The sequence below is a fragment of the Oxyura jamaicensis genome, chromosome 2 (assembly GCF_011077185.1).
Source record: "Oxyura jamaicensis isolate SHBP4307 breed ruddy duck chromosome 2, BPBGC_Ojam_1.0, whole genome shotgun sequence".
NCBI classification, from domain to species: Eukaryota; Metazoa; Chordata; class Aves; order Anseriformes; family Anatidae; genus Oxyura; species Oxyura jamaicensis.
Genome location: NC_048894.1, coordinates 150,053,446 through 150,069,339, shown reverse-complemented (window position 1 = coordinate 150,069,339; position 15,894 = coordinate 150,053,446). Strand labels below are relative to the sequence as shown.

Genomic DNA, 15,894 nt, shown 5'->3' with positions numbered 1-15,894 from the left:
TGCAAGACTTCTGGGCAATAATCACTGGAAGCATCATGCACTGAAAAATCTGAATGTAGAGAAATGTGAAGTTTTGTGACTACTGCTACATTTTTTTTTAATCCTTACAATTTAGAATCCTCAGAACAACTACATGAATTCAAGCTTGTTTTCTTCATCTAAACTATGAGGTGGAACACAGCTGCAGAGGCAAAAATTCTCAAAATACTACACTTCTGACCATCTTTCTGCTCAGAGAAAATGATGCTCAAGAGTGCTGACAAGGCTCACAGGCCTCTTTTTGGAAGCCTCAAAGCTTATGGAGTGAGTAGATTTACCTCAGGAAACTAGATTTTAACAGAGTAAATCAATTATATACAAGACAAGCAAAAGCGATCTATGCATCCTTCCTTCTACTAAAACACTCTGAGTAACAATATGAACATGGCCAGACAGCTTTAAAAACAAGAATTATTTACTCTCATTTAAGTATACTCAGTGGTAGACTTCAGAATATATACACAAATTTCAAGATCATTTCCTAATTAAAAGCAAAACTTTCTGTATCCAAGTAGTTTAATGCCACATTAAATAAATTAGATTTTTTTCCACTGTACAAGGCTGCATGCAGATAGGGCCCAAGATGTGATAAAACCTCTGTGCCTGTTTAAGGAATACAATGTGCTTTCAATTAAGCACCCTGCTCACGTCTGTCCCTATCCATTTGCTTTTCTCAAAAAGAATTGACAAAAAGGGATATTCCCATTTGGACATGTGGATGTACACATAAAACATTACAATTATATGGGGCTAGAAATTTAAAAAAAAAAAAAAAAAAAAAAAAAACATGTTATTAAGAACAAGTCTCCAGTCCTGCCTGTAATCATTTTACATGATTTCTTCTCTGAATACAGCCTTGCTCTAGCTCATCCTGCCCTCACAGAAGACCAACTTTGCGCTAAAAAAAAACGAACAGAAGTTTATGGAGCAACTTTTCATTATTAACAGTTTTTAATACAGACATGTAAGACTGAAGTTACATTTAAAATAACCCTTCAGTTTAATCTGAATTATAAATAATCCTCGCAACTGTTAATTTTCGCCATTAGTTCCAAAAATGTGCTCCAGCTTCAACTCAGATGTCCCAGAATAACTGAAAAGTAGTTACCACTATGTTCTGAATGGTTTTCTCCCTCCAAAACAGTAAACCCAGTGGTGGAATATACACCTTGAAGGCTCTGTCTAGAACCATGTATCCCAGCTAATTAAAAAGCAGCTTCCCTCCTCCTGTAATTTCTAACCAGCCGTGGGGTACACAAGGATATGTGCATATATGCAACGGATTGTTCTTCTGTGCATCTTCATTACATAAAGGCTACCTCCCTCTTCTGCTACCACTCTGTTCCCACCAAACTGCTCAGTCTGGAAGACAGACAGCTTTATAATCGTACACAAAGAAGCAGATATATGTGAGCATGTTGGCAGACAAAACAAAACAAAACAAAAAATACTCTTGGACTTGATATAACATAAGAACATTCTGCAAATAATTAAGCTAAATGAATATAACTAAGGTTTTTGCTCTTTGAATTTGTAAGTGTTGTGGTTTAATGCAGCAGGCAGCAAAACACCATACAGCTGTTTGCTAACTCCCTCCCCCTCCTCCTGTGGGACTGGGGAAAGAACTGAAGGGAAAATAATAAGAACATTTATATGTAGATATATATATTTATATATATATACATGCACAGAGCAATGGGGGAGAGAATTGAAGGGAAAATAACGAGAATTTTATATATTTCTCCACATACACACACAGAGTAAGTGATGCACGGTGCAACTGCTCACCCCCCGCTGCCTGATGCCCAGCCCATGCCCAAGCAGTGCTCCTGCCCCCAGCCCATATTTATTGTTCAGCACAACACCATGCAGCATGGGACATCCCTTTGGCCAGTGTGGGTCAGCTGTCCTGGCTGTGTTCCCTCCAGCTCCTGGTGCACCCCCAGGGACCTTGCTGGCAGCAGGAGGAGTAGAGTCCTTGGCTCTGTGCAATCACTGCTCTGCAACAACTGAACCATCGCTGTGCTAACAGCGTCATTTTTCTTGTACATGCAAAACATGGCACATACCAGCCCCTATGAAGAAAATTAACTCTATCCCAGACAAAGCCAAGACAATAAACTAACGGCAATTCCAGTCTAAATCTAAGGCTCTTCAACTGTTTATATTATTTGGGCAAGCTGTGTCTGTTCTTTTTATAGCTAGGGCAAGACACCCAGATTAGAGGTCTGCAGTAGACCTGACGCATGCCAAGACACACACATCTGCTTTTTCCATTCACACAAAATTCCTATGAATACTGAATATGCAGAATACTGCTGGCAGCTCTTGCCCTGCAAACATGGGGATGGAACTGTTCTAGTCTACTAAATTAAATCTAACTATGGAGAAAAAAATATTAGATCTTTCACAACTCATATACTTAAATTATTGCACTTAACAGATAAACAGGATGAAGATTCAACAGCATTCAGAGGCCATGATTTTCCTTATTTTTCCTTTCTTCTACTTTTGTTGTATTTTTATTATTTTTTAAGCCACTGAATTCAAAAAGAACTAAAAAATGTGCTTATTTTAAACTCACATATATATCTTTTGCCACATAATTGCCCAGGATTTTTCACATCTTTATAAAATATTAATTTTTATTGCCGTGTTTCTAGTTTACAAAAATAATTCAATATTTTAAAGAAGCCAGAGTTCTTAAGTATAAAATAGCTGCCCTTCAGTAATGTTCTTTTCATGAGCACGGTTATTTGCACATGTAAATTATCAAAGGCTACCTTAACAACTACCCTGAAACTTTTTCCTATGAATTAAGAGCATGCATGTCAGACTACTGCAATATTCACTCTACACAATACACTTACTTATGTAAACACCCGTTCAAGGAAAAAAAAAAATCCATCAATAGATTTAACTAATTTACTTTTTGTATTTTACTTGTAGGCAACCTAAGAAGTTTCTTAATTTAAGTTGCTAGTCTTAAGATTCTTACATATATTTCTCCAAGACAAGAATTCTGTAATTGTTTTAACTTTTGGCATGTGAACAACTATGACATACCCCTTATGCTGGAGAATCTCATACTGACCTCTACATGGGTACCAAAAGGTTTGTGTTGTCTGAGTTATCTGGGTTACTAGTAAGAGTCATTCAGCTACAAACAAACAGAATTTACTAAGATACTTTAAAGACATGAACTCAAAAAATATGGAATCAAGCAGTACTTTGTTCCCCTAAGCACCTTCAAAACAGAAAAATGCAGAACTGTTCACCCTTAGACATGATCATCAGCTGATATCTACTACTTTCTGGATAAGGAAAAGTCTCATTCACCTACTTCCCAAGCTTTCTACTCCTGCCTGCCTAATTGCTCTAAGAATTAATCTTGAATTATGTCATTTTCTAGAAACAAAACAGCACTCCTTGAAAGCCAAGATTCACATACACAGTTAATCTCCATCTTCAGTAATTCACTAAGTACCTGATTTTCTGAGCACCACTGGGTATCCTTGTGACATAATGGTGACAGGAAAGATAGTCCATATGCCATGTAAAGGGATGGCCAAAACATTTTGAAAGCACAGTTTACCCTGTCTTTCCACAGATGCATGCATTTAATCACAGAGTGCAAAACTCAACTCCTCCCCAAATCAATTTGTCTTTGTTGTCATGCATAAAAAGAAATCAGGGCACTCGCATGCATAAACAGCATCAAACTTCTTACCCTTTCGTCCCATGATTGAGAAATCAATAGCAAACAATGCTGCACATGAAGGTTAATCGACTGACAGAAAAACCAGTTGCAAAGTAATTTCTGTAAATAACAATGATAAAATATTTTAATAAAACCTGAGGGGGGAAAAAAGAAAAAAAAAAAAAAACTATTAAGCTACCTTTTAACAATTAGTGAAGTGTCTACATAGAGTTTAAAAGCACATAAAGGCTTTGATGTGGACAGCATTAAGTTCAGCTCTTATCTATAACTCAATAGTCATATGCCCAGACTGCACACACCAAACTAACAACAGCTGAAGAAATGTACTTTCCGGGTTTTGACAAGCAATATATTAGAAAAAATGTGCGTTTGGCCATACTTAGGAGTGTTCCAAAATAAATGGAAGGCAACGAAGGGATGAACAGCAGCACTAGATATTATTTGCAACGTGTTAATACAAGTGATTTTCACATGTATGAAGCATGCAATTCCCCCTTCCCAAGCAGGCTTAAGATGACACTTACATGGAGATAATTAAGAGCCAAAAGAAAGCAACAAATTAAATATCTATTCAAAAATTAAGAGGTCTTAAAGAAATCACACAGATTCCTTAAAAAAAAATGGAAGCAGCCAGCCCACTAGCACACAAAATTGCTTATGTTATCATGAGTGAAATAGAGCCACAAAGTCCAATTCTTCTAGCTATAAATCCTAGATTTTTTTTTTTCTCACCATAATAAAAGGATACATTGAGTTCTTACTTTTTCTTTTCAGTGTGGAAAATACAATCAGCTAAAAATCAGATAAAGAAAATCTGTAACTAAAGGTTTACATATTGAAAGCTTGTTTATTATGTAAAGACTCCATTATATACTTTGTGATCATAGTGTTATAATAGTCACAGACATCCTGACAAACAGCTTTTTTCCTTTACAGACCTCTGTCTAACACATGGCAAACTGCCAAGGTAGCGCAAATGATGACCTTCCCTTAGCATCTGTTTTTCAAGTTCCTGTGTTGGTCTGATTAAGCAGTTCAAAGAGGGACTTGATTTAAAGAGCTTCCAGCGACAAACAATAACAGAGCTGCTTCATCCTCTCAGGTGCTAGAATCAAGAGCAGATGGTGATTTGAGATAATTCCCCATATAATTCTTCCATAAAAGCCAAAATTTTATAGTGTTATAATGTATTTATTTTAACACCATTCTAAGTAGTCAACAATACCGTTAGAGAGCTAATAGGATTTCTACTGCATACAAAATGAATTAAGGCAATTATGAAAAACATTTCATTATGTGGAAGGTCCCATTTGGGGTTTTAAAGTGCCATGGGTATATGAGAATCATACACCAGATGAGAAAAAGTATGTTAGGTGGAAGGATTGGACATAGATATTAATTAGAACTATGACATAATTTTTGCTAAGAAAAAGCAAACAAAAAAACAAACACCAGAATGCATTAGCCCATGAAGTATTTATGGGGACAGAATTAGGAAGACATCTCCATCCACCATGGGGTATTGTAGAACTGTACTTCATAGGGAAGTAAACCTTCCCTTCTTATTAACAATCTTATTATTACAGAATAAACCTAGAATTGTGAAAGATAAATAACTAAAGTGTCCTAAGTTGTTGTGGAGGAAAGAAAGTCAAAATGAAAACACTGCATGCCTCTTAAAAAGAGTTAAGAACATTAACATGAGTTAAGAATTCACTTATATTTCCAGTAACTATTTCAAATGCTGTTTTCCTTCATATGCTTAACAAAGAAGACCTATTTAAAAACAGCATTTTAATTTTCAAGTTTTTATTTTATTTTATTTTTTTTCATAAAGATTATGAAGTAACTTAAAGCAGCAACATCCAAGAAACAAGAAAGACAATCACTCTAATAAACTGTTCTACCTTCTACTTACTTTCATATTACCCAGACTACGGATGTTACCAGTACAATGCAGCTGCAGACTAGTTGTCTCTCCAGACAATATACTGGATACACTGGATAGACAATACACTGGATAGACAATACACTGGCAAAAAGCCACAGGGAATTTTTACAGTTGAGAAAACAAAATTTTACATAGTTTAAAGAAAAGAAATGAAGATACTCAGCATACTTTGGGAAGCACTCAGAAGTTACCAAAACTTACTTCACTGTAACCAGGAACTGTAACCAGATTGTGGAAGAATTCCCCTGTAACTGATACATGAAGCTCCTAGATCAAGTGGTCTCTTTCTAACTGGCAAAGAGTACAGGGGATGTTTGGATTACTAAATTTTGCAGTATTAGTTCAATAGAAGAATATGGGCAAATTACATTTGTCAAAATCCTTTCATTTACTTATTTGCTCTCTGAATTTGCTTGTCAGGCAGGCAGGCAGTCATACAGTGATCTGCTAATCATCAGATAGGATCAGTTCAACGTAACAATCATTATTAACAAAGCCTTGAAAATTAAGGATATAATTTAAATATGTTAAAGAAATTAAGAGTAAGTCATTTAAAAGATGACAAAAAAGGAAATACCCATGCACATAGCTATCACAAGTAAAATACCTTCCTATACTGTGCTATACCTTCCCATACCTTCCTATTCTCACCTGTAACAAACTTAACATTTCTACTCCAAGCAAGTTCACTTTAGTATGAAATGTCTTTAAGTTGACCATTTAATTTAAGTCAGAGAATACTGCCAGTAAGTAGGTTATCTCTCTCTGAAAAAAAAATCATTAGCTAGCAAGCTGTATTTCAAGCAACTCTTTAAGTGTAAACATCTGGAACTTAATGCTGAAGAACTAGTCTTAAATGTTTTGGTAAATGATTTAGCTACGCTTTTTTCCTTAACAGAAGCATTTGTGTCACTTCAACTCAAATGCAGCCAACAAAAACACTGAAATCACCCATGTTCTGCAACATGTTGGATGAAATTATCTGTACAAATTACTAAAAATTGTTATAGCTACAAAAAAAAAAAATTACAAATATTTACAAAAATACAAACAAATACAATTGTTGCAGCAATTACAGCATTACACTATAGCTCTACAAACTAGATGTCAATACAAAGGCCATGCCCTGGCTAGCCAAAGCCAAGCACTTTTACATCAGAAGATTAAAAAAACAGATTGAAAATTTTGTCTTTATGACCAAAATATTACTGTATTGAGACAAAAACCTTAACGTTATTTTATTAAGGGTTCAGTGCAGCACTACAAGTCTATATTCTTATGTGGGATTGATAAACAGTAAATTCAATTACCAAAATGACTACCCCAATATGTAACAAACAGCTAGCTTTTGGAGAGATCAGCATACATTACAAATGAGGTTAAACAAAGGCAGTGTTCTTTCCATTTAACGACCTATGTTCATCTCTCTCTCCTCTTAATAAAACATCCCAGTTATGACTATCCTGGACTTTGTGCGTATTTTTTGGACAGTTAATATTGAGGGAAATGAGAAGTATAATAACTTCAGACTGACTTTTAAAGTGTCTCCAGGAAGAGTGAAAGTCCACGAAAAGTCTAAGTCTCTTTGTGCAGTTTTTCCGTAACACCAGTGTCCTGGCATTTCCTGACTTTCCAAACCACCACTTCCACACCTTGATATTCTTTCAATAGCATACTTGAAAAAGGTGTAAAACTTTTACAAGGAACTGGTATAGACTCAGGAAAGCAAGTAGAACAAGACTGGAAGATACCTCAGGACAATCTGAAAACTCCATCAAGCTTTCCTTGTAACAATAACCTACTATTTACTTCCATTAGAACTCATTCTAGCACAACAGAAAACATTTCTTGAAAATATTTCACAGCCTTTTCCACATTCTGTTCTTAAAGATGCTCAGTGGACTTGTTGATGTGTGGGACGAGAGAAGTCTAAGCGGTAGTTCCCACCTTTACAGTGAAGGTTTACAGATTTCAAGAATAATTTATGATTTCAAAGTTAACACTCTACAGCACCAACCAATGCTTCCTCAACATGCCCCGAGAAGAATCCTGTGGAATCTATTAAGAAGCCTGAATTTGTAGACAACACCTTCCCTTCCACATACCAAAAAGTAAAGTTGAGGGCTGTCTCTGCACATCAGTAAAAAGTACATCTAGCAAGAAAGTAATGCTTGCATTACAGAATCTGTCACATTTTTGTGAGATTATTAATAAAGTACTGTTACTTCGTAAGAACTACATGCATGTTATATTCCCTTTCTTTACTCATATTCTCAAAAAAAGGTCTAATATACACAGAAGATAAATAAATGGCTGGAGAGTTCTGAACACCTCACTACAGATAAAGTTGTTTTGGTCTCATTTAAGGTCCACCTGACCCTGTAGTTACCTACATGCATTAGGTTAAATAGTGTTAAAAATGACCCTCAACATAAACATATCTGGTGTAGAAAAAAATGATTTTACTTTTCCAGTTTAATTGCTTAAAAAACAAAAAATGCTCCCAGCAAAAATTACTATCATGATAGAGGCCTTAGTAGTACTAAAAACTTCAATTGAAACACAGCAACAGTTCATGATATTGCAAAAGCTTGGCCACAGTACACTTTGAATACTTTATGCCAGCACTTTCAAATCTGAATATATACATAAAGCATACATAAATATTTTCCACTATTTCTTTACATAAAGTCATGTCTATGTAGAGAAATAATTTAAACTTTTTACCAGAAAAGTAAAAGAACCCTAAATACTTACATTAAAGTATTTTACATGACAGTGGTTCAAACTGTACTCCATATCAAAATATGATCACACTTACAGATTAGACATTCGTAGAGGTGTGACCACGTAACGCAACAATTACTGTAAGATATTTAAGTATCCAGTAGTAACAGCTTATTACAAATCTTAAGTCAGCTAAATAAAATCCTCAAATGTTTCCCAATGAAATTAAGCACTTGTGAAACTCATTAGAAACCTGTAATTAAAGTACACTCAATACCATTGTACTGTAACTTTACGAAGAACTCCTTATTCTGATGATAAAGCAGTTTGCTTTATCCAAAGACTGATGATAGTAATTTTGCTAGAGACCAGATTTTTCTAAGTATACAATAGGAAAAATTAGAAAAAAAAATAGTATTATTTTTTTTATTAGTGAAAGTTGCTACTCTTCACAGTAAATAAGAATTTGATTCTTAGAAACACCTGCTTCAAAAATCTCATTTGATTTGTTGAAATGTTAAAATTTTTGTCTCATCACTTTATATCCTAAACAGCAATTCTACCTACTATAAACAGTATCTGCAATTTACCAAAGATAGATATTGCTATATCAAAATATCCTTCTGAGAAAAAATGATTTAAAGTATGTTCTGAAATATAAAATTCATCAATGTTAAACTGTGCACATCTAACTGAAAAGGACAAAGCAGAGTCCCTACGAGGCCCCTTTAGAAAAAATACACCGAGATCTACAGAGGTTGAGGCTGGTAATACCAAGATCTTAAATATTTTTAAAATGATAGCAAGTGATTATCATTTTTTCCCATTTTAATTTTGTTAGAATTTTAGCCCCTCCCCCCCCCAAACATTATCCTAAGGTACTTAAGGCAACAATACTTACTAGCAGGCATTGTTAATCAGGAATCTGTCTTCAATTTCACAAAATATAACCTATAAAGAAAACAGAAATGTAAGTCAAGACAATACCTTTAGACAATTTACATGCAGACATATGTAGAAACTTATCAAAAATGATCCAAGTCACATTCCTTAGCTCCAACATCACAGAGGCTGTTAGCACAGAAATTCAGATATCGTTTCATCTCACCAGACTACATGTAGGTTTTCCAGCTCTTGAAATCTGTTACTGAAATCTGTCATTCTGTTCTTGCTTCTGATGCCCAATTAAACATTTTCCTTGTGTTTATGGGGATGACCTTTTACACTGCCACTGTTTAGGGTGCTGAATGGTGTATAGCTTTAAAGGATGCTTCTACTTCAAATGGAAATGACAGCACTACTTCATTAAAAAGGCTCACTATTAAAAAGAAATAGATAGATCTTAGACCAGAGAGCAAGGTACTGTAAACAAAGGCTGTTCAGTATATTTTTGATGTGATTACATATTTTTATGCAATTAACAAATTCATAACAACCTTTTTTTTAGGGATAAACGTACCCTAATATGTTTAAGCAATTATTATTAAAATGCAAATCATTTTTATGTTAAATCATCACATTTACATTTTATTAACCACCAAATGCAATCCTTCTTGTAAATATACCTTTTCATAAATAAAAATCTCAGTTAAACAGACTGTGCTGCTGTTTTCAAAAAAAGAATGTACATGGAAAAAAATACAACTAATAGCTGTTTATATGTGTATATAGCAACGATTATTGTTGAAGGCACTGACAATGTTGGAACAAACATTTTATTTGGTTACAAGTATGTTTAAATGATCATACACCAAAGCATTGTTCACAGTTACTAAAAAATGAATTTTACTCTGATTGCATACTTCTTTCAACCAGGAGTTCCAATTTGCTGACAGCAACCATGATTAAAAACAGTGCTTCAAAGTAATTTATTTAAAATATCCTGTCCTATTATCAGGCTGTATGTCCCTCTCCTAGGATAGAGGGAGAAGCAGCATAATTTAATAAGCGGAAATATGTGGATTGTGATGTTACGCAGAAACCTGGAAAAGCAGAATTAGAGTGCAGTTCAGAATTTAGCTGAGGGATTACAGAAGACAGATTTACTGAAATATTAGAACTACATAAAAATGCAAAGAGCCTGATGAGAGGTTTGTGGGAGTCAAGTGACAAAGACTCAGCGTTTTGCTGACTGTCACTAGTGATCAGGAACTCAAAACACTATGCCAGTACAATATCACTGTTGCTGCTAAGTCAGTCAACTAATTTCAGAAGATGTTAAAGTAGAAATTACTAGACAGTTGCTTAAACATTTCAGACAGCTGTTCAAAGAGAAAATTGTTGGTTCTGTTTTTAAATAGTTTACTGTTTTTTAATCACTTTATGACCTGTAACGGGGCCAAAGAATTCAATATGGAGGTACTCTGATGTTTAAATGCAGAACAGAGTCCACAATTTCCTCCCCACAAGGTGTTGAATCACAGACTGATTAGTCGTAGAGCAAAGTTCAGTCCACTGATGCTGGTAGTTCCTGTAACAGACATGGTAGAACAGAACTGAACTAAAATAAGAAGCTTCCCACTGTGAGTCTGCTTTGCTGTTTTGTCACTGAATTAGATTTTACAAATCAAGAGAGGGGAAAAAAAATCTGATTTTTTTTAACTAGAACTCAACCATAATTTAAAAAAGATAAGGTAAACCAGCATTTAGTTTTCCTAAATAGGGAATAGTGTTTAACATGTCTACACTATTCTGTGATATTTTACCGACCACCAGAGGCAAATTAAGGCTACATACCCATACAATACACACAATGCAACTGACTCCTGGATTTGCAAAAGAGGTAACTAGGAGTCTTACCTAGTTTTCTGCCAAGGACTACAAGTTGTATGGCTTTCCTAAGGATAACAGTAATTCTAAGCAATTAAAAATTAAGTACAATGTATTTACATTTAAGTACATGGTATATTAAAAGTCAGATCAACACTTGTGTGACACATAAGGGTCATTTTTCTTAACAAACACTTTCAGTTCAGTTTTGAAGAGGTCATGAACAATTTGGCAAGGATAAGGAAATCCATTGTTCTAGCAGATTGAAGCAGCACTATCACAGGAGTAAAAGTACACCTTGTTCTACTGAATGTTCCTGATCATCTCCCTGATGTGCTTACCTCTGGCTTACTGTTGTTACTTTAAAAAAATGGGATCCAAAATTAAAGAACAGTTTAGAAGCTGAAACTATTTGTTATTATCCCAAGATTCCATAAACAGCACTAATACCCAAACAGAAGAGCAAACACCTTTTTCCTCTTTGGCTTAAGAAAAAAATATATCTCTGTAAAATATCTAAAACAGAAAACCCATATTTCCATGGAAGACTGTAACAGTAATTTGAGAGTATATGGCTCTATTCAGTGGAGAGAAAAAAAAAAAAAGTTCCATGCCAAATCTGATTAATAAAGATTGTTTTTTTAAAATTAAATTCATATGCACAAGTGCTGGATGAGGGAAGAAAAAGTATTAATAGCCAAGTTATCTTCTGAGTCCAACACAATCAGATCCATATTTCCAAAAATGCAATATATCCTTGAGCTTCAGGTAAGGAAGCAGAAATTGGCATACCTAGGGTACTGTATTTTCTTTTGGTAAGTCCACCATTACATAACTTGGTTACGTAATACTATAAATAATTAACTTGACTTTGAGTATTCAAAATGACATTGTCAGCTGGGCACCCATCCATGTCTGCAAATTAAGACAAAGGAGAATGCAAGTTTAAGCATCTCTGAGAGTCAGGCAATGCAGGCTGGGCAGGCATGAGCTGAAACTTTTAAAACACACTGCACATTAAGTTTTTATATCACTTGTTTTCCCACCCACTCATGTTTTTTATTTGAAAAATTGGTCAAAAAGTTTAGTTTTGTGGATAGGCAAATGGCCAATGAGATGCAACATTAAGAAGTCACATGCTCATTCTTAAATGTAGACTGTTAGGCTCCAAGTACGATTTCCAGAACTCCCAAAAATGCAATTTGAGATGGATTTACATAGCCCAGTTCAATTCTATGAACATACCTAACCTGATTTTGAATTAGCTTTCTCAGGAAGAGAAGCAATGCCACACACGAACCTGGCTGTATTAAAGCAGCAACCCTATTTTTTCACCCACAAGAGCTTACCTGAAGAGGCATATCTAAAAGGATATTTGTCCTGCCTCACCTTACAGAATTCAGTCTTGAGTAGATGGTTTCAGGACAAGAGACATTAAATAAGTGTTCCTGAGTAATACTTTCCCTCCTTTCTTTAAGGATAGTTCAACCTGATACCCATTTCATTTACAAAATTAAAGGCACCATTTCCATGCCTTGGTACATCTGTTGCCAGCGGTGGCTTAAAAATCCATCGGATAAACACTTTTTCCTTTTTCCACTAAAAAGCACATGATCTACTACTACATATCGAAAACAAGATCTTCAAAATTGTTTAAAAATATCACAGTAATTTTACAAGTATTATTTCATTACGGAATTAGTTTTTGCAATTAGTCTTTGCTGATACCAACAAAAGCTGTTTCTGTCCTGTACTTTTTACAATTTAGATTAGAAGTGCAGTTCCCTTTCATTATAGTTGAAGTTCAGCTGATGAACCTGAATAATATTGCAATGTCTCCTTCCACTTATATTTAATATAAAATTTGTTTGTTCTTCTCTCCTAAACGAGTCTGGGTCAGAAATAGATGTTAATGTTCATCTTTAACTGCAAACATTTTCATGTCCAACTTAAAACAGTTACCTTACAATTAAATATTAATTACAAGCTAAATTCCAATTCTCTTTTTTTTTCATGAATCGGAAATGAATCCCATTCTAACAATGTTTTAGAAAAATATCGTAAGTGTTATTAACAAGCTTGCACAAAACTTTTGCATAAGCATTTGCAAGCATCAAGGCACTACAGTCAAGATTTTAAGTCAAATTGCCAACTGCTCAGGAAAATTTTACCAATATTTTTAAAAGCATTGTCCTGGTTTCAGTTCGGACAGAGCTAATTTTCCTCCTAGTAGCTGGTAGGGTGCTATGTTTTGGATTAGGATGAGAAGAGTGCTGATAACATGCTGATGTTTTAGTTGTTGCAGAGCAGTGCTTACACCAAGCCAAGGACTTTTCAGCTCCTTGCTCTGTCCTGCCAACAGGCGGGCTGGGGGTGCAGCAAGAGCTGGGAGGGGACAGACCCAGGACAGCTGACCCAAACTGGCCAAAGGGGTATTCCATACCATCTGACGGCATGCTAAACAATATATAGGGGAGGCTGGCCGGGGTGGGGGACCGGCTGCTGGGGGCTGGGCTGGGCATTGGTCAGCAGGTGGTGAGCAGTTGCATTGTGCATCACTTGTTTTGTACACATTATTAGTAGTAGTGCTATTATCACTATTATTATTATTTCCCTGCCTTAATAAACTGTCTTTATCTCAACTCACAGGCTTCACTTTCCCATTTTTCTCCCCCATACCAGCGACGGAGGGGGGAGGGTGAGCAAATGCTGTGTGGTGTTTAGCTGCCGGCGGGTTAAACCACAACAAGCATCCATCCATGAGTCTTTTGGCAAGATGTCTTGAATACTAAAGTTATTTCAGAAAACATTCCAAATGATTTTTAGTACATTACATTACTTCAGGAAGTAGATTACCCACGCCTTGCCAAAGCCTTGAATCTTACTCTGGTCTTATCTTTCCTATACGATTTGCAGAGCAAACACCTGTTGTAGCTTTACAAGGTATAACGTGGGCTAGCTAACTTGATTTTGATACAGAAATTATAACCTCAGTTCTCAGCTGCAGGCTTTTCCACTAATTCTCCAATGTAGCACAGAGATCTCATAATCCACTCAAGGCTTTTTTGTCTTCCTAGTATCTCAGCTCAAAGTACTATGGGATACTTCCCTAGATGTATTAACCTTAAAGAAAGAAGTTGTAATATAATTAGTTCACAGTAACAGGATTTGGGAACCTGCACCTCAATTATCTTAAGTATGGCTCCGTGCGGCGCACTTACTGGTAAGTATAGCAGTCTGGTAAATCCATCCGGTAATGACTGTCCATTAAAATGACCATAATCTGCCAGGCACTGCTATGACAGAGGCCCTGACAGCAGCAGCAAAGCATGTAACAGCTTTGGAGTAAAAGATGAAGCTCTTTAAGAATGCTGTGGCAGCGTAGTTCTATTGCACAGTTAGTTACATGGGTTTAATTAAAGCTCAGCGAGATGTGTTATGGGCCACCTGAAGGAGACCACCGAGGGAAAAACTCAAACCCACACTCCCCCACACCTTCCCTGCCGGCAGATCGATAGCACAGGGATATTTGAGCACATCCGTGACTACTGACAGCAAGTTTTTTTTGGTATATTATTTTTAAACGTATGATCGTCCCACTGAAGGCCTCCTAGAACTGGGGGTCCCCCTGAGGGGGCAAGCAGCACGGTGGGGGGCCCACAGGAGGACAGGCTGAGGGGGTGTCGCGGTAGTCCCTCCTCTCCGAGCCCTTCCCCAGGCAGCCCCCTGAGCCCCTCAGAGCCCCCAGAGCCCCCGAGATGCCCTCACAGCCCCTCACAGCCGCCTCTCCTCAGCCCCCCGGCCGTGCCCTCCCTGCTCCCAAACGCGTCGAGAGGGAAGGGACGAGGAGCGCAGGCCCAGGAGGTGGCAGTGGGGTAAACGGCCGCTCCGCAGCTGCCCCCGACTCACCTCAGCCACCTCTCCGCCTCACTTTAGCCGCCGCCATTTTCACCCCCCCCCCCCCCCCCCCCCCCGCATTAAGTTGCTCGGGAGGCGATGCACGCCGGGAGTTGTAGTCCTTCTGGCTGCCCTGCCCTCCTCTTTCCGCTCACCGCTCCCTCCACGGGAGCAACTACGGAGGGATCGAAGCAGGGGAAGAAATTCCTCTGGGACGGCTCGGCAGCCCGGCGCCCAGGAGCCTCCTGAGGAGGGCGAACCCTCGGTAAAGGGGCGGCCAGGGACCACAACTCCCAGCACCCTTTGCGGCAAAGGCTCGCTACCGCCCAGAGGCTAAGGGGGCAGGGCAAGTGGCGTGCCTCGCCCCGCCCCACACGGAGGCCCCGCCCACGCTCCGCAGGCACCTCCCTGCTCGCTCTGTGTCACGTGACTACGCCTCTCCACTCGGGGGGCGGTGACGGCCATCTTAGGGGGAGGTGGCAATGGCGGCCATCTTAGGGGGAGGAAGCACTGGTGGCAATGGGCTCTGCGGTTTCACGACGGCCTCCCGTCGCCTTGGTGGCTAGGCCGAGCTGTAGCCTTGAGGGCCAGACTCTGAGAAGTTTCTTAGCAGTGCTGCTGCTGAAACCTTGGTTTTGGCGTGGTGGCAGGCATGAGCTTCGAGGTTGCATGAGGAAATGTGGTGTCCTCTGTGAAGGGCGGCAGCATGCCCAGATGGGAATAAGGTCAAAGTTGGACTCTGCAACAGCGTGATGGCAGAAAAGCTGATCCTTGGCCCAGCTGTCATTTT

General features: G+C 37.7%; 1 protein-coding gene across 4 annotated transcripts in view; it reads right to left on the bottom strand.

Moving 5' to 3' along the window:
* EFR3A (EFR3 homolog A) overlaps positions 1 to 15,254 on the bottom strand; it is an 81,752-nt gene extending 66,498 nt beyond the window's left edge. The window contains exons 1-4 of one of the 4 annotated variants that reach the window (XM_035317444.1): positions 15,117 to 15,152; positions 12,000 to 12,122; positions 9,340 to 9,389; positions 3,770 to 3,859 (exon numbers count right to left, since the gene is read on the bottom strand). In XM_035317444.1, the coding sequence (XP_035173335.1) occupies positions 3,770 to 3,782 (13 nt within the window). In that variant the 5' untranslated portion in view covers positions 3,783 to 3,859; positions 9,340 to 9,389; positions 12,000 to 12,122; positions 15,117 to 15,152. Of the gene's footprint in view, positions 1 to 3,769; positions 3,860 to 9,339; positions 9,390 to 11,999; positions 12,123 to 15,116 lie in introns of all 4 variants that reach the window. The other 3 variants (XM_035317443.1, XM_035317446.1, XM_035317445.1) reach the window with 3 other exon arrangements.
* Positions 15,255 to 15,894: the final 640 nt, after the last annotated feature.